The sequence below is a fragment of the Macrotis lagotis genome, chromosome 8 (genome assembly GCF_037893015.1).
Source record: "Macrotis lagotis isolate mMagLag1 chromosome 8, bilby.v1.9.chrom.fasta, whole genome shotgun sequence".
NCBI classification, from domain to species: domain Eukaryota; kingdom Metazoa; phylum Chordata; class Mammalia; order Peramelemorphia; family Peramelidae; genus Macrotis; species Macrotis lagotis.
In genome coordinates this window covers 129,341,904-129,365,270 of record NC_133665.1, presented here as the reverse complement: position 1 = coordinate 129,365,270, position 23,367 = coordinate 129,341,904, and the positions used below count along the sequence as shown (strand labels likewise).

Sequence of the window (23,367 nt, the reverse complement as noted above, 5' to 3'; positions counted from 1 at the left end):
CCCCCACCTTGGCCCTATGGCAGAGGGGGGTGCATATGGTCATTCACAGACCAGGAGGGAGGACAGAGCCTCACACACTGAAACCCTTGTGGGAGTGCCCCAAAAGCTCAGGAAGCACCCCAAAACCAGGCCCAGGCTGGGAAAATGAGCAAGCGGAGAAACAAAAGGAAGACTACTGAAAAATATTTTGCAAATGAGCCCAAGAAGGATCAAAATACTCAGTCTAAAGATGAGGAAGCACAAGCTCCTGCATCTAAAGACTACAAGAAAAACAGAAATTGGGCTCAGGCTATGACAGAGCTCAAAAAAGACTCTGAAAATCAAATGAGGCAGTTGGAAGAAAAAGTGGGAAAAGAAAGGAGAGAGATGCAGGAAAAACATGAAAATGAAGTCAGCAGCTTAGTCAAGGAAATCCAAAAAAATGCTGAAGAAAATAGCATGCAAAAACCCAGCTTAGGTCAAATGGATAAAACAGTTCAAAAAGTTATTGAGGAGAAGAATGCTTTAAAAAGAAAAATTGGCCAGATGGAAAAAGAGATAAGAAAACTCTCTGAGGAGAACAAATCCTTCAGACAAAGAATAGAATTCAGGGAGATTGATGAATTTACCAGAAATCAGGAATCAATACTTCAAAACCAAAAAAATGAAAAATTAGAAGAAAATGTGAAATATCTCATTGAAAAAACAACTGATATGGAAAACAGACTTAGGAAAGATAATTTGAAAATTATTGGAATACCTGAAAGTCATGATCAGGAAAAGAGCCTTGACATCATTTTCAAAGAATTACTACAGGAAAATTGCCCTGATATTCTAGAAGCAGAGGGCAAAATAGAAATGGAGAGAATCCACCGATCCCCCCGAGAAAGAGATCTCAAAAAACCAACCCCTAGGAATATTACAGCCAAGTTCCAGAACTCCCAAGTCAAAGAGAAAATATTACAAGCAGCCAGAAGGACACAGTTCAAATACCATGGAGCTGCAGTCAGGATCACACAGGACTTAGCAGCAACTACATTGGAAGCTCATAGGGCTTGGAATACAATATACCAGAGGGCAGAAGAGCTTAGAATGCAGCCAAGAATGAACTACCCAGCAAGGCTGAATGTCCTCTTCCAGGGAAAAAGATGGACTTTCAATGAACCAGGGGAATTTCAAAGGTTCCTTTTGGAATGGCCAGAGCTGAACAGGAGGTTTGATCTTCAGATATAGGACTCAGGCAAAGCATGGAGATTGGAGGAGAGGGGGGAAATATGAGGGACTTAATGAGGATGAACTGCATGTATAGAAAAATGATACTGATAATATTCATATGAACCTTCTCAGTTAATAGAGCAGGTAGAGGGAGCTTTTATAGTTGAAGCACAGGAGAAAGCTGAATTTGAAGATAAAATATGGTGTAAAAATGGAGTCAATAGAAAAAAGGGAAATGGAATGGAATGGGAGAAAGAAAAAGGAGAGGGGGGATAATCCAAGCTATTTCACATAATAAGATTTTTTTTATTACAATGAGCTATTGCAATGATATGGAAGTGGGGAGGCAAGGGGGAATCAGGGAACCTTTGCTCTCATCAGAGATGGCTAGGAGAGGAAACAGCATATATACTCAATGGGGTATAAACATCTGGAGTAAGAAGGAGGGGAGAGCAGGGGGAAGGGGTGGGGATGTGAATAAAGGAGGAGAGGATGGACCATGGGGGGAGAGTGGTCAGATATAACACATTTTCTTTTTTACTTCTTGCAAGGGCCTGGGATTGGAAGGCCTGCCCAGGACCATAGGGCCAGGTGGATTCTGGGCCTAAGGAGTGGTATGGGCGCTCAGGGCTTCTTGGCCCCAGGACCAGGGATCTGTCTGCTGCGTCACTCAGTGACCAAACAGAAGCATCAGAGTGAAAGGAGAGAGAAAATATAGTACACGGTAGTGGAGAAATAAGAAGAAAATGTAGTACATGGTAGTGGAGAAATAAGAAAGGAGGGAGTTGCGATCAGCAATGGCAATGTTGGAAAAATATGGAAGTAACTTTTGTGATGGACTTATCATAAAGAATGTGATCTACCCGTGACAGAGTTGTTGGTGTTGGAACAAAGACTGAAGCACATTTTTTGTTTATTATTATTTGGGGAAGGGTGCAGGGCAAGTGGGGCTGGGTGGCCTTCCTGGGGTCACATAGCAGGGTGATCTTTGGGTGTCTGGGGCTGGATTTGGACCCAGGTGCTCCTGGCTCAAGGGCCAATGCTCTGTCTGCCACCTAGCCACCCCTACTATTATTACTATTTTATTTCATTTTGGGTCTTTTTTCCCCCCTTCTTTTTGGTTTTTGCAGGGCAGTGGGGATCGGGTGGCTTGCATGTCACATGGCTGGGTGATTGTTGGGCCTACGGGGCTGGATGTGGGCTCGGGTGCTCATGGCTCCAGGGCTGGTGCTTCGTCCATTCGCCACCTGGCCATACCTACAATTATTACTATTATTTTCTTTTAATTTTAATTTTTTTTCTCTCCCCTTTACTTTTTTCACCCAAGCAAGTCTATCTATATTCATGGGGGAGGGGTATTTTGTTTATTTGTAAACAATAATATTTTATTAATGTAAAAACCACCTACTGAAATGCAGGCTTTGAGTAGGCACTAGGAGAGAGTTAAGATTCATTGATGAATAAGACAAAGTCCCTGACCACAAGAAGTATAACTTATAGATTCTCAGTGTGGTCCTCAGACTCTGGGGAGTCCCTGAGAATCTTTCAGTCAAGACTACAAAACTATTTTTATTATAGAACTAAGATATTATATGGCAACTAAAATACTCCTTGCTTTCTAATTACAAAGCTCTATGAAGCTTCCTTTATAGAAGTCAGTCAAAACATTTTAGACTTGTGGAAACTAAAGTAGACAGAGGTTAAGTCACTTGCCTCGGATCACACACTAGTAAACAAGCATCTTAGATAACAAGCATCTTAGATTGGATTTTCAAATTATGCAAATTATGTTCCTCTTCTCATTTTTTTTTGCTTTGGAAATATATAGTTTTTTAAATTAAAATTTATCATTATTTTAAGTGAGCATGTAATTATTTAAAAATCAATTTTAATTTCTAAGAGTATTAACTATCAATATTTATAACCCACATAAATAAAAATTATTTGGAGATCCTCACCATAAAAAAAAAAGGACACGAGGAGGATAGAAAGTTAATGACAAGCATCCAACTTTTCCCTGGTACTGCTTCCTTCCATCCTCAAGTTAAGAAATACTTCTTCTCTTTGGAAAATGGTACACAGGATAAAATAAATATTATTACAATCCTATAATACTATCCTCTAAAGTCTAAGTAAGAAGCAGGCTAAGATGTAAACTGGCTTCTCTAGTCCGTAAAAAGTAATTTCTTTCTGAATGATGAATTCCAGACCTATCCTTGATAGCCCTGTTCTTCATATTTTCCTCATATTCACTTTTCTGTGTTCTCATCAAACTGATACTGGGATTGAAGCAAACAGAAGCAAGAGGAAATTTTCAAAGGGAGTGTGGCAGTAATGAGTAACAAAATCAACCAAGTACACATTTAATAAAAACAAAGGCAAATATCCCTTATTTCTTTAGGTAAAAGCTAAAATCAGGGGGCAGCTAGGTGGTACAGTGGATAGAGCACCGGCCCTGGAGTCAGGAGTACCTGAGTTCAAATCTGGCATCAGACACTTAATATTTACCTAGCTGTGGGGCCTTGGGCAAGCCACTTAACCCCACTTCTTTGCAAAAACCTGGAGAGAGAGAGAGAGAGAGAGAGAGAGAGAGAGAGAGAGAGAGAGAGAGAGAGAGAGAGAAGCTAAAATCGAGTCTAGTATATATCCGGATTACATCAAATCCCAAATTACTATCTTCTGAGTTAACAAGGGTTTACTGTTCCAAATCATTAGACTGATCAAGTCCAAAATAAAGGGCTTGTTAGGATGACCTTCAGTAATCAGTTAAAGAAAGAAAGGTCTTTAGATTTTTTTTAGGTTGTTTTTTTTGCAAGGCAAATGTGGTTAAGTGACTTGCCCAAGGCCACACAGCTAGGTAATTATCAAGTGTCTGAGGCCAGATTTGAACTCAGGTAGGTACTCCTGACTCCAGGGCCGGTGCTCTATCCACTGTGCCACCTAGCTGTCCCTGAAGAAGGCCTTTAAATGAGGTTACAAGGCAGTGTCTAGGATGGTTGTGATTTTTATCTTAACCCTTCCATCTTGTGAATACAGCTCCTGGTAGATGTGGATTTTACAGAGACCTACCATCTATGTAGGCAAGCACTGCTTGGCAGGCCTCCAAACATAACCACTTAGGGAGTGGTTGCTTCCCTGAGCATGTCAAACTGACTGGCCTACCTAGAAGTGCATTCCTCTCACGTGTAAAATGGTATTTGGTCAGGTGTTAATTCATTCACCACAGAGTTGTTTGAGCTAAGTCAATGGAGAACAGATAAATAGCAAGAAAAAAAGCTTCTTAGTTCTCTTTCCTCTCTCTGCTTATAGTGATCTTATCTAGTCCTAAAGCTTCAACCATGCACCTCTGTGAAGATGACCCCCAAATCTCTCTCTCAAGCACAGATTTCTAATTTGAGATTCAAATCTGTACCTGTAGTGAAGAGAGGACAGGACTTGGAGTCAGGAAGGCCTAGAACAGAATATTGGCTTAGACACTTAAAAGTTAGCCAGGTAAGTAATTTAATATCCCTAGGCTTTAGAGTCCTCATTTGGAGAATAAGCGAAAGAGGAAGAGAGAGGGAAAGAGAGGGAGAGGGAGGAGAGAAAAGAGAAGAAATGTGTTTTGCAATCCTACCTTCTTATTTCTTTCCACTACCATTATACTAGTATTGGATCTCATCTCTTACTTTCCTCCTGGCTCTGGTCTCTCCCATTCATCCTACTCAGTGTCTACATATTAACATCTGATTATCATTATAACAAGTTAAAATTATGTAGTATATTATGGTTACCAACCACTTTTATGCAGGGTGCATCTCTTTTGTTTGCTATATCTATTTAGGAGAAGGAAATAAACCAGCAGCAGTAGCTTATCAGGAAAATAAAGTAGAGATGCTAGGCTCAAAAGTCCAAAGAATTCCTACCTTATAGGACACAACCAATTGATCCAGGCTCCACACAGCTCCAATTACCTTGCAGTAGACTACAATGAAAAGAGAGCACTAGATTTGGAGTCGAGAGACCTGGACTCTAATCCCACCACTGTCAGTAAATGCAGGCTTAGGCAAGACACAGTATCTCTGGCCCTGGATTCTTCATTTATAAAATAAGAGTGTTAAGCAGAAGGTCATTTCCAGTTGTAAATCTATAATGCTATGTTCCCTTGGCTATGTCATCAGATGGGATCTGCTCCTGGTTTAGACCAAATTGGATGGCCACTATACATCATTGTTGTCATTGTTCTCGTCATCACCAAAATACTGAGATTAGATTTCTCCTCTGTAAATTTTTAAATAGTTCTGCATTGTATTCTGAATAAAATTTAAACTTTTTTGACTGAAGACCCTCATTACAAAGCTCCAATCTCTTTTCTTCAGTCTTTTCTGACAATGCTCCCTTCTGTATATAATAATGCACCATAGCTCAACTGAGTTCCTCAAAGTATCCCATACAAGGTATCTCACTGTGTGATTCTAGACAAGTCATTTAACATCTTCCTCCTCTAGGTAACTCTAATAGTTACAGAGAAGTTGCCAACATCTGATTGATCAGGGATGTCCCTCTACATAAGAGGAAATCAGATGTCCAGTCCTTATCCTTGTCTTCTATCCATAGACATCAATTTCTATCTATAAGCCTTTGCTTTGAGGAGAGGAGAGAAGAAGAAAGAAGATATGAGGAGTGAAGTAAAGGAAAAACATATAGATCAGGAGCTAAAAGTTCAGTTACACTTATAAAATGCTTAGAAGAAATGTAATTCATATGCTTCCATAGGCACAGGCAGTTAAAATTAAACAAATGAATGCATTAAAACAATCTCTATTTCTCTCATAGGACCTAATATTTCACTTTTGTGGCCTCTATCCAACATTTTTCCTATTCTATCTATAATAGTCTTTTATCAATAAATCTTATATCTATAAATTACATCTAATAAAATTTCTGCCTATATCTCAAAACATAAAACATAAAAATGGTTATTACTATGCTAATTCCTATTAGTTCATTCCATTAAATTTACTTATCTTTTGAGCTATAGTTCACATTTTTTAAACTTAGAATTATTATATTCTCTATGTTCACAAGGTGTCTGTAACTTTTAAAATTTATGTGATCAAATTTTTTTTTGTTCTTTGAGAGTTACTACTTATATATTTATGGGGGGGAGGAAGATAAAGAAAGCTCATTTTTACCATTTCTTGTGCAACATCATCAGGAGTTTCCTTCTCCAAATCAAAAGTAAACTCAATTGCTCCATTATCTTTGGGTTTTCCTTTCAGTTTCTTAGGATCTTCAACCCAGAGCCTTAAGGCAATAGAAGATTTCCTACCATGGTCTTCTTCTGCAAGTTCCACTCTTACCCCAGTGTCTTCTGCGAAAAAGGCATGGCCCAATAAATCTTTAATTTCATATCTGGAGAAAGACAAAAGCAAATCTTTAAGTGGCACATCAACAGAAACAATATAAGATAATTGATGATCTCCCCAAAATTTAATGAAATATGCTCTTGATTTTAATTGTCTTGGAGCTGGCCATAGTGCTGAACAACTTATCTTAAAGAATTTCCTTATAAATAGTTGCTACAAGTTTTCCACCTGAACACACTCTCCCTAATGCAACCTCACCCTCCTATCTTACTTCAAAGGAGAAGACATTTGTTGACATGAAATGCCTATATATCATAAATAATTTCTATCCCTTGTGTATTTTATGCCTTATTAAATTAGACAAATAGGCAATTAACTAGACTGACTTATGCCTTTAAATAACAGTATTTGCCAGTTGGTGTGCCCACAACAATTTTATTTGTTCTGCTATGCCAAACTGGCCAATACATAAAATATCCAAGACATTCTTCCCTTTTGTTTAAGTTTTAGCCAATTCCATTTTCTCTCAAAATTCTCCATTTCTTTTCTAGGAAATGATCCAACTTTTTCTCAATTACTTCAACTTGAGAAATAATACAAATAGTCACTTATGTTTCCTTGAAAACTAACCTTTCTTCTTTGTTTTTACAGATACATTCCCCAATAATCTCCTTAATTTCAGGATCATGTACTTTTTCAAAACTTGCTGGTTTGATACCCTGAAAAAAGAGGAAAAACATACCAAAGTTTCATGTTAAAAATTGATTAAACATTAATTTATAGAAATAGTGATTGACAATAAAACTATCAATGAGTTACTTTGCAGGACTAGATGAAATTATGGAAAACTTATTTGATTAGAATTGCATGGTAAATGATGAAAAAATTAAAGCAAATTAAGGAATTAAGGATGAAACATCATATCACTAGCTCTTAATCTATTTTCATATAACAGGGAACAAATTATTTACAACTTGTTGAGATATAGAAGGACTATCAATAGTTCAGTAAACCTTATCCAGTATGAACTCCTGGGAAAACAATTAAATATTTTGAAAGAAATAAGATTTAAACTACCATAATACACCATGTTTACCACAAAATGAGCTCCAAACAGATACAACCAAATTACAGAAGGTTATATGTAAGGTTAACTAAACAGTCAAAGGATTCAAAGAGATTACCCCCATCCCTCCCAAAAAGTATTGCTGCCAATCATCAATTGGAAAAGTGATTTAAATCATTAGGTAAGACATGTAGATTTAAAAACTATCAGTGAAGATGATAAAAGAAATAATTAATAGATTATTTTTAAAAAGAAGAAGGTTATGGGAATATGGGCACACCAATATACTTTTTTTTGGTAAAGTTGTGAATAAGTTCAAATATCCTGAAAAGCAATTTAAAAATATGTGAGAAAAACTACTAAATTTTTAATGATTTCATCACTGGGCATAGAAATCAAAGAAGTCAAAGATAAAATGAGTTCCATATATACCAAAGATAGAAAGAGTGCCATATATACCAAAACCAGAGGAAAAGTCATTGCCCATCAACTGGTAAATTCCTGTACAAAAAGTAGTACTTGTATATAACATAGTTACTGTACTGTTAGAAATAATAAATATAAGGAGCTCAAAAGCTCTTAGGAAATTTTGTACTGATTCATACTGAAGTAAGGAGAAAAATACACTTTATGACTAAAATAATGCAAACTAAAGCAATACTGAATAGTAGGGCTCCACTTACTCCTTGCACTGACTAACCTCGGTCAAAAACAAAGGATGATATGAAAGATATTTCCCCTTTGCAGAGAGGCTGATGACTATGAGTGCTCATGTTTTATTGCATCACTGTCAGGTGCTTTGTTAACTGATTTTACTTTGCTAAAAGGGAGAGTTCAAAGCAGAGATAGAAAGGCTAGTAGGCTAGAAAATGAACGGGGATAAAGACCAAATGGCACCAATAAAGCTTCAAAGAGAATTCAATTTAAAGATAGAGTTGTCATCTCGAGTTCATTACTATCTCTAGCATAAAAATATATTTAGAATTTGAATTTCTTGAAGAAAGGGACCCTGTTTTTGCATTTCTCTGTATACTGTTCCAACACTTGGCTCAGTGCCAGATGAAGTGAGTACTTAATGAATGCTTGTGATTGGTTATTTTTTAAAATATAATGCAAGTCAAGTTTGAGGGCTTGGTGGTGGGGCCTTAATATAAATTTGTGGGAGTCACCATAATTAACTCTGTAAATATCTTTCTGTATCACGTGAGCTACATTATCTTCAATATTGTGGTACATAAGCCAAAAATTTGACTAGATTCATTTTTGAAAGATGTCTTATGGTAATTTTAAATCTCTGAAATAAGAGCTGATTCAATCTGATGTGTATCTTTCATACCAGCTGCAAGTTACTTGCTTTCACATGTCTTATTATCATCATACTAGCAAGAAGCAACAGTGTCATCATTTACCCTTTTGAATTTGAGACAGCATATTATACCTAAAACACAGGATTTAATGTTTTGTTGGTGTTAATAAAAACTTAGTTAATTCTTACAGCTAAATAAAGTTTGTTTATATAAAACAGTATACAGCAATAAAATAACTTGGGTTTCTGGGTCTGTCACCCTGGTAGGAAGGAGAGAAAAATAATGTGGCCAGGCTTGTTTTTTTCTTTTTAAAAACATATACTCCAAAGGTATACCCATCAATTAGGGACTGGCTGAACAAGTTATGGTACATAAATGTTATGGAATAATATGGTTCTATAGTAAACTAAAAATGGTTAGACTCTAGAGAAGCATGGAATGAATTACAGGATCTGATGCTGAGCAAAGTGAGCAAAACCAAGAGAACATTGTACATATTAACAACAACATTGTAAACTGATCAACCTTGATGGATGCAGCTTCTCTCAGCAGCTCAGAGAACTAGGACAACCCTAGGAGACTGGCTATGGACAATGCTATTCCCCCATCCAGAGGAAGAAAAACAAAACCAAAAGTAACTCTACAGGATCTGAATGAATATTAATACTTTCATTTTTTAAAAAACATTTTCTCTTATAGGGGGCAGCTAGGTGGCGCAGTGGATGGAACACCATTGGAGTCAGGAGGACCTGAGTTCAAATCAGACTTCAACACTTAACTGCCTAGCTATGTGACCTTAGGCAAGTCACTTAACCCCATTGCCTTAAGTAAATAAAAATTAAAAAGAAAAACTCTCCAAGAAACCTTTAAAAAAAAAGTTTTCAGCCCCTTCTACTCCCTTTTCTGTCATCATTACTGCAGGAGCAGAATCCATAGAAAGAAGATAGAAATGACTCTGAAATCTTTATAAAAAATGAAGTCAATCTTCAAAAGCAGACCTAGATTAAAAAAGAATTCTATGAAAGCTTCTCTATGTTAGGTGGAGTTAATAAAATCCATTTGCCAGGTATAACTATTTTTGATTGTGCTCTAGAAACTATTTGTATACATAATAAGGTGAACACAAACCCACCTGTACAATCTGGTGCTTAGAGACAGCAAACTTATGGTGTTTATTAACTTACTTGGAAATGTCTGAAATGTTCTTGGAAAGGAAGCAGCATAGTACAAGGAGAAAAGGAATGATTCAGGAGTCAGAGGATGTGGATGAAAATGCATTTTTGATGTTGATTACCTGAGCCAAGTCACTTAGTCCCTTAGCTAAGATTTCAGTTTTTCTTTTTTGTGAAAAGAAGGGGTCTAAACAATACTGTTCTGGTTGAACTATCCTCCAGTTCCAGTCAAAAGGTCTTGCCTTTGTTAATGCTTACGTGCATGTAGCGTGCTATTCTGAATGCCACCAATACAAGAAAAAAAAAGGCAAAAATGCTATTCTTGCTCTTTAGTGATCTCTTAAACTCTGATCCTATGATGTTTGAGCATCCATTTATATCCTTACAAATGCACCTCAGTATTTGTTCTGTATTCTCTGGAACTTCAAAGTGAAGTTCAAATGCTTTGCCAACAGTTGGTTGCAGGACCACTAAACTTGACCATATTTTCATCCATTTCTTCTCACTTTATGGCCTAAAAGCATTCGTGTTTATTGCTTCTTTGCAAAGCTCCATTTTAACTGTCCATTTCTATTCAATACTGATGAATTGCTTACCATGTGGAAAGTACTAAGGATACAAAATGAAGAACCAGAGTCATTACCCCAAGGGGTGGGGGAGACAACATTAGTAGGTAGTAAAATAGATATAAAATAATTAAAGGAGAAAATAAACTCTAAAAAATGGGGCAATTGGGGAAAGCTTCGGGGAGAAGGCAGGATATGAACAGAGACTTGAAACATGAATAATATTGTAACTACTGGATGAGGAAGATGGAATGCACTGCATGTATGGAAAACCTTTGGGAATGTATAGAAGTAGGCATAGGAATGTCTAATTTGGGAAAATATGATTTTCCAATTTGAGCAATCTGAAGTGTATGATGAATAGTAATGAGAAAGGGAGATTGGAAAGATAGGATGGTCTTTTATGTTAGGCTAAGGAATTATAGAAGAAAGGGATAACAATGAATGCTTTTGAGCTATGATGCTAATAGCATTTGTAAAGAGGACAGTTTAGGAAGGGGAGAGACTAGAAATATAGACAACTAGGCAAGAGGTAAAGAAAACCTTAACTAGAGTAGTAGCCATGAGAGATGTGTGTGTGTGTGTGTGTGTAAGAAGAAAATTTGGAGGACAGGTGGATTTAGAAGGAAAGATAATCAATTTTACTTTGAATGTACTGCATTGGAGTTGCTAATAGATCATACATTGGTATGATATCCACCAAACAGATGATCATAAGCATATTTGGGAAGGAACTTAGAGGTCTTTTCATTCATATTACAAATGAAGATCTGAAAGATAAATGACATGAGACTAGACTTCAGGAAAAAGAGAAGGGTTACTTAAGCAAATTTAGGAATCATCTGCATAGAGAAGATAATCAAACAAAGAGAATATCTATTAAAGAGAGAGCTCAGAACTGATCTATGGAGGATTCCCTTGCAAAAGGAGCAAGAAATGCCTGATGAATCAGCAAATAATACTAAAAACAAATGGTGAGACAGAGAGGAAGAGATACAGAAGGGAGTAGTGTCCCAGAAGACATATCCAGGAGGACTAGGTGATGAAACAAATAAAACTAGAGAGGGATCAAATAAGATAAGAATGGGAATAAAGAAAAAGAAAAATTATCTTCCTACGGAACACCTCCTTAAGAAAAATATTTTCTGTTCTCTGGGCCAGAAATGTCTCCAATCATTTTACCTTACAAGTCATCCCTGAAGTCAGGAAAATTAGTTCTTGCTATTTGGTGAAAACTTATTTTTCTATGCTCTGGAGGAAGGGTGTATAAAACAGAAAGCAAAAGTTGCTATCATAGTTGGATAAGCATTTTATTTCTAAAAGGAGAAAATATATCCAAAAAAGCGATTTAAAGTCTGTCTATCCTTTCAAATATTGATATGGTAGATTAGAAAGAGCTGGAAGAAACTTTAGAGATAACTGAATCAAACCCTTTCATTTTAAAAATAAGAAACTAAAGTCAGAATTGATTGACAGTATGGTAAAAAGTGACCAACAGGCTTATTGGCAAAACTGCTCTATAAATAGATAATCTTTCTCATCCCTCTCATCTTCGAGCAATATTTGTGATAATTTTATAGCAAGAATGAAACAGCATCTCATTTGAGAAAAATATCTACCAATTCCCCCCCCCCCAAAAGGAAAAAAAATAGCTACTGGCCTTCACAGAAAGAGAATGACATTTCTGCCCTAAAGTCTTTTTAGAGACATTTCTAGATCATTGCTTTCCTTCTTTAAGTCAGATCAGCAATGTAACATAGCAGAATAACCCAAAGATAATTAAGTGCCAGAGAACTCTCAGGCAAAGTTTAGCATGCGCCTGTGCTGAGTCTGGCTTGGGGAACAAAATAAATGTTACAATACTTCAACTAATTTAGCATTCTTGCTTTCTGAGCCTCTGTTTTTACTTTTGTAAAAAGAGGGGGCTGGGTATGGTGGCACAAACATATATACATATATAGACACACATAGGAAAACTCAAGTTCAAATCCAACCTTAGCTGTGGAACCCTGGACAAGTTATTTAACCTGCCAACTTCAGTTTTGCCAACTGTAAAATGGATAATAACAACACCTATTTCCTAGGGTTGGTGTAAGGATTAAATAAGATAATATTTGTAAAGGATGTAGCATAGTGTCTGCCACACAGATGCTAGCTATTATTATTTTTAATTAAACTAGTAGTCAAAGGGATAGAGATAAAAATAAAATGAGGGGAGGGGTTTGAAATGACCCTCTAAAAACCTTTTCATTAACCCTCCAAAAGAAAAGAAATTGTCCAAGTCCAAAGATAGCAGCATTTTTGACAGATTCCAAGAGATCCGAAATTGGTCTGTTTTTGTGCTATTCTCTTATCTACTACATTACAAGTTTCAAGGTATGCGTCCTGTGTTGTTTCCTAGGGTCCCAGGAAAACAAAGAGACAAAAGTGAGAAATACGATTTAAAGTTCTAGGACAGCAATATTTTTTAATATTATCAGAAAATGTGAGGCATTAAGGATTTAAAGGATATTGGAATATGAAACCTATTACATTAAATAACACTGCCCTTTTCTGGACTTCTTGTATAAGCTCAATAAACAGCATTTGCAACAGTTCTTACAAGTGGTAGATGATAATCCAATCTCCATCATGCCTCTGGAATCAGCTGTTCTGTTGATCTTAAGGTTAAAAATAGTAGCTGCTGGTTTCTAATTATGCACTTTCTCCTGTTGCCCCGAGTTTATCATTTGAATAAAAGAAATACGCTTTAAATAGATTTCATCAAAGCAGAATCATCCTACATACTGTTTTACACAAAGGTGAAAATATCTCTCCAAACAGATTTCTTTCTATGAGGCTATTTATCCTATAGTGGTACCCAAAACAACTAAAATATATCCAGTTCACATCCCACAAGTCTCTCACACCAAACCTCCCAAACACATTACAAAATAGAGAAGACTGTTTCAATCTTCCTGTGTTATACCTTTCCCCCTGAAGAATATCAAATATCTTATTTTTTTTATGCTTTTCAACTACAATAAAAATAAGATGGGGATGGTGGTTGGGGCAGGGGTAAAGATGGAGAGAACTGACACTTTTCCAAAAAAATCAAGTTTATCCCTAACAAAAACCCAATCATAAAAAAAGTAATTTGTGTCTTTTTATTAAATCATTTTAAACTCTTTCTGAAAAAAAGCAAGTGCCAGGTGCACAATCTCATGATGCTAAACATAACACATAACTAAAGTAATTGTATTTCAAAGAAATCTTCACATTATGTGCCCAGAAGTAGTAAGTTATTGAATTAACCTGCATTTGACCTGTGTAAAACTCATCACTGAAAAGACAGCAATGTACATGATACTAATCAAACAATCAACTAGCATTAAACTCCTATTATTTGACAGGCAATCTGCTAAGGGCAAGGAATATAAAGAAAGGCAAAAAAAAGATAAAAAAAGTAGACTGCTTTCAAGTAGCTCAGTCTTATGGAGGAGACAACACACAGACAACTTAGGTAACACACACAAGATATAGACAGGAAGTACTGGTGGTAGTCTTAAAAAAGAAGGCATGAAGTTTAAGAAGTACTCGGAAGCTTCTTGCAGAAGGTAGGACTTCAGCTTTAACTTGAAAGTAGAAGGGAAGCTGGAGGGCAAAGAATTACAGTCACGAAGGACAAGCCTGTGAAAAAGCTCAGAGTCTGGAATTATAGTGTATGATACCAAAAACCATTGTTGCCCTTTGATTTACTGACCAATCTCAGCTCATGGTAAGCTTGAGCACTTCAACACTTTCCTAGAGAACCAGCCAGCATTCTGTTACCTGCCACTGCTTCCATTTTCTGTACAGATTTCCAAAAATTTCCTTAGGTAACTCCATTTCCAAGTCCACTGCTAAAAGTAAGCAACAAGGATGGCACCTCTGGTACCCAGAACAACTTCATTCCCACAATAGATACTCAAAAAATGCTTCTTGAATTGAATGAAAGAAATAGGAAGGAAAGCAAGAGAACAGTTTTTACTCAATAAGCTCATATTAAAGATTAGAATGAATACAGAAAACAAAACTCAAAGCACCAAATTCCTATATGACATGTATGTACTATGTATTTGCAAGGTGTTTAAAAATATTGTTTGTAAGTTACCACATGTGAATAGTCACATTTGTTATTATTAAAGTCTCATTCATCTGAATAATTGTGAGTTAAACAGAATTCTCATAAAAATGTCTTGGATGTACTCAATCTGCTTTTTAAAAATCAAGATATTGGTCTTTCTGATTACTCCCAATAGCCCACAGGAAAGGAAACATTTTTAAAATAGCTACTGTTTTCTAGTCTCTAATAATACAAGGTCAAAAGTCAAATAGAACTTTGATGGGGGGAGATAGGGAGAGGAGAGAGTCAATTCCATAGGGGAGTATAATATACAACAAGGTGTGACTAAGTTAAAGAAAAGGTGATTATTTGTAAATTTATTATTTATAAGGAATCTATGATTATTTGAAAAAGGAAAGACCTATCAGCTAGGAGGACCAGAAATGACAACCCATTAGAGGTAGCATATAAGACAAGTTTAATTAATCCTTGAAAGAAGATAAGGATTATTAAAGAAAGAGAACAAGAAAGATTTTTAGCAAATTAGGGAACAGCCAGGTATATAGTTTCTATGGAAAGATAGTAATGTGGAATAAGACTGGAAAGGTGGGTTGTAAACAGATTGTGGTGGATCTTACCTAAAGGGTTTGTTTTTCTATTGTAGAGAACTGTAGTTGAGACATCATGTTTTAAGTCACAGAGTAACTTGGTCTGGTGTGATGGCAGAATCATAGATTTAGAGATGGAAGGAAATGCTCAACAAGGTCATTCAACGTTTTCAGTTGAGGAAACTGAGACCAAGAGCAGCTAAATGAGTTGCTAAGGTCACAACAGTAGCAAATATAAGAATTAGAATTTGAAGCCAAGTATTTAGCAGTCTTTGTACTATACCATTATTTTTGGCAGCTTTATAGAGGATGGATTGGAGAGGGAAGAGACCATCAGCAAAGAGATCAGTTTAGAAGCTGTTTGTTATACAACAATCTGGTAGAAGAGTGAATGAAGAAAAAAATAGATACAAAAGAGGTTTCCAAGGTAGGATCTAAAAAATCTCATTTGGTATGAAGCAATGGAGGAGGAAAAAAGATAACTCTGAGGTTTAAATCTAGCTGTCTAAGAGGATAGTGGTACCATAAAGAGAAAAAAAATGTGTGCCTACTATATTCAAAGCAGTGCCTAAAGGGAAAAATGTATATATATGACCTAGCTCCAAGTCTAAAGGTTCTTAAAGTCTTACAGGGTAAATACATTATATGCAAGGGAATATTTCATAAAAGCAATTTTCATGCAGAACACGGGTCTAAAGAATTTTTAGTGCAAAAATCATATTGATAGAAATTTTACAATTCCTAATTTTGAACTTGCTTCTGAACTCTGACTTAGCTCAAACCATGTAGTCAACTCTATAGATAATTCACGGCTAACAGATATTCTTTTGTTCTTTGGCAGTTTTTCATTACCTAAAATAAAATATATGCATGAATTTAATTACTCTTGGTGATCCCTAGAACCTTACCCTATTGAATGCACTGGACCTTCTATAAAACCATAAATGAGATTTTAATCTTAGTCCAAAAGCTATATTTATCTTAAAAGAACAAAGGTTTTCCCTAAGGCACAGATTAAAATATTAATATCTTGTTTTAAGATGAAGCAGTCTTGGTCTTTTCTTAATTTAAGAGAAAGTAAAAGACCAAGACATTTATTTGGGTCATCATGTCTTCATACTGTTGACCTCTTTGGATTTTATAGTTGCACAATTAAGAATCAGCCTATGATTCACTGTTTTTCAAAAAAAAAAGTCTCAAAAGTCAATCTATACATTCAGGGTAGGGCAGAAAGGTGAAAATAAAATTAATCAGAAACATAGAAAGACGATACAAACACTCAGGTTATTTCCAAAGCTCAAGGCCTCCAACAGCTCTCCCTATTCTCTGGAATCATTATGACTTCTGTTGGTAGACCTTTGAGGCTCTTCATCAGTTCTCAGTCACTGACCTTCCCAGTATTCTGTGCCTTTGGTCCCCCTCCTCCTAGGGACTAGAATGTTTTCCCCTTCCAATTCCTCGTTCAATTGCTGCCTAACCTTTGAAGCCTATCAACTTTGTTTTTGTGGTGGCTATGTCATTTGTATTTTTACAACAGGAATAATAACACCTGGACAACTCTGATGACCTATTTTCCGACTGTTGAGGAGGAAAAGCTTATAAAATATCAAGCACTATGCCAACTAACCAAACATCAAGCATTTCTGAAGCAGCTATATACCAGCACTAGTGTTAGGCACTTGGGATACAAAAAAGAAAGGATAAAACAATCCCTACTATCACAGAACTTACATTTTAATGAGCAGTGTTAATTATCATGATAATTATATAATTAAAATCACATTATTCAACATAATAATGTAATTTCAGTGCCACTTCCTATAAGAAATGGTGCCTGATTCCTGAGGCAGTAAAGACCTTCTTGCCCTTAACCTCACAGGCTAAGCTTAACTGCCTTATTTTTTTGCACTTAGATAAGTAACTACTATATAAATAAAACTTAGCCCATATCTCAGCAGACTTTAAGCTCCTGTCCATGAAAGCAAGAAACATTTCTTATCTAAACCTTTTATATCTCCAAGAGCCTACACAGGGTTCTGTGTTAATAAATGTCCACTGAATTGAATTACAATCTCATCAGCAGTGCACTGAAAACTACTAAGTATAATTAATCAGCAGACAAGGCAAGACTTCTCACAATTAAAATAAACCAAAATGAAATCCAAGTACTATATTAACTCCTCAAATTTATGGAACAGTAAATCCTGCTTCAGAATGGACACTCTCTTACCTTCAACCTTCAACTGCCAAAAATTTCCAGTGAATGTGTTATATCTACTGTCTCATTTCCTAAACTATTCTCTCTCACTCTCTCCATTTTTCCAAATCTTTCTCTCTTTATATGTGTCCCATCCTCTTCCCTCTCCCTCTTCTCCCTTTAAAACTCTGGTTCCAAACTTGCTAAAATTGTTTTCTTCAAGATTCCTAAAGATCTCTTAACTGTTAACTCTTAACTCATTCATCATTCTTTTTAATTTTTCTACAATCATCCATAATGTTTGATTCCCAGCACTCAACTCTCACTTCTAAATAGAATTGCTATCATAAATATCTCTGTGACCATCTAATCATATAATAACTGCTGTCTGATTCTGGCTATACTGTCAACATCTTGATTTCAGGAACCCTGACTTGTATTTCTTTGCATCCCTCATGAAACTCAACATAGTGTTGTGTTCCAAAGTGTGTTTCCAACGTACACTAATGCTATTGCTGAAATACCGTCAATAATTCTAAATGCTTCTTCCCAAGAGACCAAAGAGTTGTCTAGAATTCCTATGGGCCTAGAACCTAAGAGGATTAAAAAAAAAAAAAGGAAAGAAGTTTCCATTCTAAAAGATGAGGTGGTCACCATAGGAAGTACCAAAAAGAAGAGAATACAGTGTCTGGTTTTCTTTGTAGATAATTTGGCATTTATTTTTATGACAATAAATGCATGTGATTTATCTTAATTTATCCATAATAATAAAAAAATACAAAGGAGAGTTTTAGTGATAAAAATATTTAAAGTCAACAAAAATGAACATGAGCAAATAGTTTCATTTGAATAAGGTCACTTCTTGAAATAAATAAATATTTGGGACATCTATTTAAATTTCAAGTCAGTATCACTGCAAACCCTGAACATAAATATCAAAGGAAGAAACATGTCCCCAAGTCATGTATTTGGATCATCAAATATTACTGATGGCTTGTCATTAATGTACTAGTATGGTTACCAAGGAGGAGGTAATATGGTACACTGGAACGAAAGAATAGTAAATCTGAATCAATGGATGTGAATTGGTTCGGTCATAAACTGGCTATTTAACCTTGGAAAAGGTACTTCAACTCTGGACTTCAGTTTCTCTTCTACTAATTGAGGGGGTTTTAAATGGATGATCTCTAACATCTCCTTGTAGTTCTAAATCATGAACATCCAACCTTTTGGTTCTTCTGGGTTGCATCATCCAACAAAAACTTGTTGAAGATCACCATATATACAATTTAATATTTATAACTACAAAGTAACCCATATTACCAAGCAAGTATAACAATAAAATATAATAATGCTGCATGAATGGGCTATACCTACCCAACTCATCTTTCTTTTAATATTTAAAGAAGCACTAGCAAGAAATATCTTCTTTATGTCTGTTGGAATTCTCTATTGCTCCCCCTCCTCCCTACTCTTGTTTGCATATCCATAGACATGCTGGTCTTAAAAACAAACATTAAGGAATAGGATGCCAGATCACAAAGAGATAGATATAGGTGTATGCAGGCATGTGTTTGTAAATACATAATTCTAAGATGAGAGTATTTGTCTAAGGATAAAATTAAAAAGAGAGAAATAAAAGATAATTGTGAGAGTACTCTTAAGATCACTTGACCCCAGAGAAAATATAGATGATGACTTTCTAATATATAGATTAAAGAACTGGCAATAAATAGCAATGATATGGGTTGTCAAACATTTGAATGTGTGTTGGAAGTTTTGTCTTGATAAGCAGAGTATCTGATAATATATATTTGTCTTAATGAGAATTTTAATTCTCAAAAGGTAGAAGAAGCACTTTCAGACACATACTCTAAATTTCAGGAAAGAGAGCTGTAACTCCATGACAAAGAATTTAAAAGAGATGATGGCTCAGAAAATAAGGGATATTTTTCAAAAAGAAAATACTACCAATGAAACTATATTATTTTGATGAAAATAAATATGATTAGGTAAAGTGTTGTTTTAGAATAATTAGATTTTTAAAAATTTTGCCCCATTCAACACATCCCCAAATGTATTTCAATACTTTTTACTTAAAAAAGACAGTGATGATCATTAGAAGCCAGTATAAAAGTTCATGAAGAAAAAGTCATGTCAAACTAACTTCATTTCCTTCTGTCTAATCCCATCGTACTTCATACTTCAGATATTTATATTTCTAATGGGACAGTTATGCACACAACTATCTGGCCAGTAGGGGAGGAAAGAGAACCTTTATAAAGAAAACCGATGATGGGACCTTGGAACAGACTTACACAAGTGACCTTCCGGTAGATTTGGGCAGCATTCTGGCATTCTGAGTAGGGATATTCTGAGGTAGCCATTTCCAACATACACATCCCAAAGGCATAGACATCAACAGACTCATCATAGTGCTCTTCATACATCTCTGGGGCCATGAATTCTGGGGTTCCTGGGCATATAAAAAAGAGAAGCACAAAAGTTAACCCAAATACCAAGCTCTCATTTGAAAAAAAATGGTCATCCTCCTGAAATCTTTAGAACATGTACAATTCAGGATTTGAAGAACAAACAAGAAAATCTTTTAAATGTAATACAGAATCATAAAATCTCAAAGTTGTAAAGAACTGCTAGTGCCTTGCCCTCTAAGATTAGGGTCCCCCCCAAACCCAAGTAAATATTTTGTGTGTACCTAGGTTTTAAATGCTCTATTCCCCCTTTAGAAGAAAATTCCTTGAGGACAATGACTATTTTGTTGTGTTTCTTAGCATTCCTTTGTGTCAGTAAGCAGAGTATTTGACATAGAGTAAGCACTTAAAAGTTTGTTAACTGAACAATCAAATGATTTCAGAGATTCAATACTTAGTAATAATTTACTGATTCAATGAAGCTACAATTCCTTCTGAGTTCATCTATCCTTTGCTTGGGAAAAATATCACTTCAGGAAGGTGAAAACTGCAATCTCTTAAGAGAGTTGCAAACAACCTAGAACTGGACTAACCATATATATGTAGGGGGTGGGAAGTATATTCACTTTTTTTTTCTAATTAATGAGGCTGTACAATCAAAAAAGTTTGGAAATCCAGTCAATTAGGTACTTAATCCTTGATAATTCATGTATCAAGACTTAAAATAGTATAATACTGAATTGATGGTGTTTTCAAATTAATTGGATTTCTGCTAGAATATGGTACTCTACTCCAACCTAAATAAATATATAATATATAACACATCACAAAGATATAAAAATATGAGTTAGACATATAATTCAATATTGAAAGACTAATACAAGTGGAGTGTCATCACCAAATTATAATGATTTAAAAACTAAAAGATTCCTACTTAATAAGTGTATAACATGCCATGATGAAGAAATAAGGTATTTGGGGCAGCTAGGTAGCATAATGGATAAAGCATTGGCCCTGGAGTCAGGAGTACCTGAATTCAAATCCGGCCTCAGACACTTCATAATTGCCTAGCTGTGTGACCTTGAGCAAGTCACTTAACCCTATTGCCTTAAATAAATAAAAGAAATAAAAAAAAGAAATAAGATACTGTATTTTCTTCTGAAAGCACCAACAATTCAGTATTATACTATTTTAATCCTTGATACATGAACTACCAAGTGTTAAATACCTAATAGATTTGGTTTCCAAACTTTTTTGATTGCACAAGCCTTATTAAATAGGAAAAAAGTGAACATGCTTCCCACCCCCAATATATGCATAATATCAGATAGGCTGAATAATAGAGAAGAGTACTGAAGTCAGGAAAACCTAAGTTAAAATTCTCCCTCAGACACAAACTAGTTGTATGATCTGAGGTAAGATAAAATGGGTTAATGATCCCTACCTCACAGGTTGTTTGGGGGATTAAAAAAAGAAGCTCATTAAAAAACCTTAAGAGTCAAGTAAATGTTAGTAAATTTATTTTTTATAACATATACATCAGATTAATAACTATATTATATTAGCAAATTTTAAGAAAATTAAAATTAAATAAGGATGTGAGAAAGATGAAATTATATTTGATCCCAAGAGTCATTAAGAAGCCACTGAATTTACTGAGTAGGGAAATGATATGGTTAAATTTGCATTTAAGTTGGAAATAAGAGAACAGAAAGACTTAAAGTGAGACAACCAATTAAGAGTCTATTATAAATTCCAAGTGAATTATGATGAGGGCCCTGACCTCACTATAATGGGTAGAGAGAAATGGATAGAAATGAGTTGAAGTGAAGGAAATAATGACAAGATCTGATTAAGTAAATGGATTAATAATCAAATAAATTTTTATTAATTATCAATTTATTATTTTAATTAAAAGACTAGGGAGAAGGAGAATGAAGAATCAAGGATAAAGACAACATTGGAAACCTATGACTGGAATGAAGACAGTGCCCTCTTCAGAAATATGGAAGTTTGAAATAAGGGATTAGTTTAGAGGTGATGGAGTATAGTGGTGGTAAATAGAAATGTTGAGTTTGAGATGGAAGATTAGAAATGCTCAACTTTGATGTGGCAAAAGTGCTCAGGAGAAAGCTTTGGGTTGAATATAGTGATCAGGGAATCAGTTGCATAGAGATGATAATTAAAGGCATGAGAACTGATCAAATCACTAGGTAAGAGTATACAGAGATATTCAGTTCACAAAAATTTATTAAGTACTTAGAAGAGGGCCCTGGACAGAGCCTTGAGGCACACCCACATAGAAGAGGATCCAATAAAGCAGAATGAAAAGGAATTAAAAGACAGGTAGGAGGAGAACTAAGGAAAAACTATGTTGTGAATAGCCTAAAAAAGAGAGACTTATAGTCAACAGGAGACAGTGGTCAGCACATTCAAATAATGGACAGAGATCAAGAAGAATGACAATTCAAAAAAAAAAAAGATCAGATTTGACAATATTAGATTTTATTGGTACTTTTGAAGAAATTATGTTATAAGGAGGAAGTCAAAGACAGTAAAGAGATTAAGAACCTAAAATATCAGAAATAGGGTAGTGACCTCAATGAAAAGAAGGGAAATTCAGAAGCATTTGGAAATAAAGGTAACATAATTAAACCCCATTCTTGCTTTCTCCTCTTGTCCTATTCACTTTTTTCCATAGAAAAATGCAAAGTGCTTGTATTTGCAATTACTCAAAGTCCAATAATAATTTCACATTTTAAAAAAATTAAGAGAGGGAAGTATTGCTAGAATAGAAATTTTATCATGGAAAAACCCCACTCACAATGCATGGAATGTCAGGGTTTTGTGGAGATATAACTTGGTTCATAGGATCAAATTTAGAGTTTAGGACCAATGATCTCTCACATGCCTTTCCAGTCCAGACATCCTATGGTGCTATGATTCTAAAAGGAGCACTAAGCTTAAAACAAATTTAATTTGTCTTTTCATACCCAAGGTCTGTCATTTGACTAACAAGGTATTCCAGGTTTAAAAAAAACTACACGTAGGAAAATGACCTAGAAAGTAACCCAATGTGACCCCGGAGTCCTACTATGCAGGCTTAGAAGTATCTGCTCTGAATTATATGGTCATTTAACTCTGAGTAGTCTGAGCAATCTGAGATCTGCAAAAGTATAAAAGTACATTAGAGACAAGCCTGTCTCTCAGTCCTGAGGATGGCACAGTCTTGGCTAGAAGACCACAGCATCTTCAGCCACTGCTTTTTTGGACTCGGTCTCCTTTCCAACTAGTGATCATCCCTTCCTACACCCATAAGCAGGAAATCACCAGAAGGTAGAATGTGTGCTTGTAAAGAGATTTTTATCCTCTGAAGAAGAAAGGCTAGAGGGG

General features: G+C 35.4%; 1 protein-coding gene across 10 annotated transcripts in view; it reads right to left on the bottom strand.

Moving 5' to 3' along the window:
• Window positions 1-23,367, bottom strand: part of WNK2 (WNK lysine deficient protein kinase 2) — a 241,129-nt gene that overhangs the window by 102,406 nt on the left and 115,356 nt on the right. For all 10 annotated transcript variants that reach the window (XM_074198336.1, XM_074198339.1, XM_074198337.1 and 7 more), the window contains exons 4-6: window positions 19,861-20,018; window positions 7,173-7,261; window positions 6,369-6,588 (exon numbers count right to left, since the gene is read on the bottom strand). In XM_074198336.1, coding sequence (XP_074054437.1) covers window positions 6,369-6,588; window positions 7,173-7,261; window positions 19,861-20,018 — 467 coding nt within the window. The remainder of the gene's footprint in view (window positions 1-6,368; window positions 6,589-7,172; window positions 7,262-19,860; window positions 20,019-23,367) is intronic.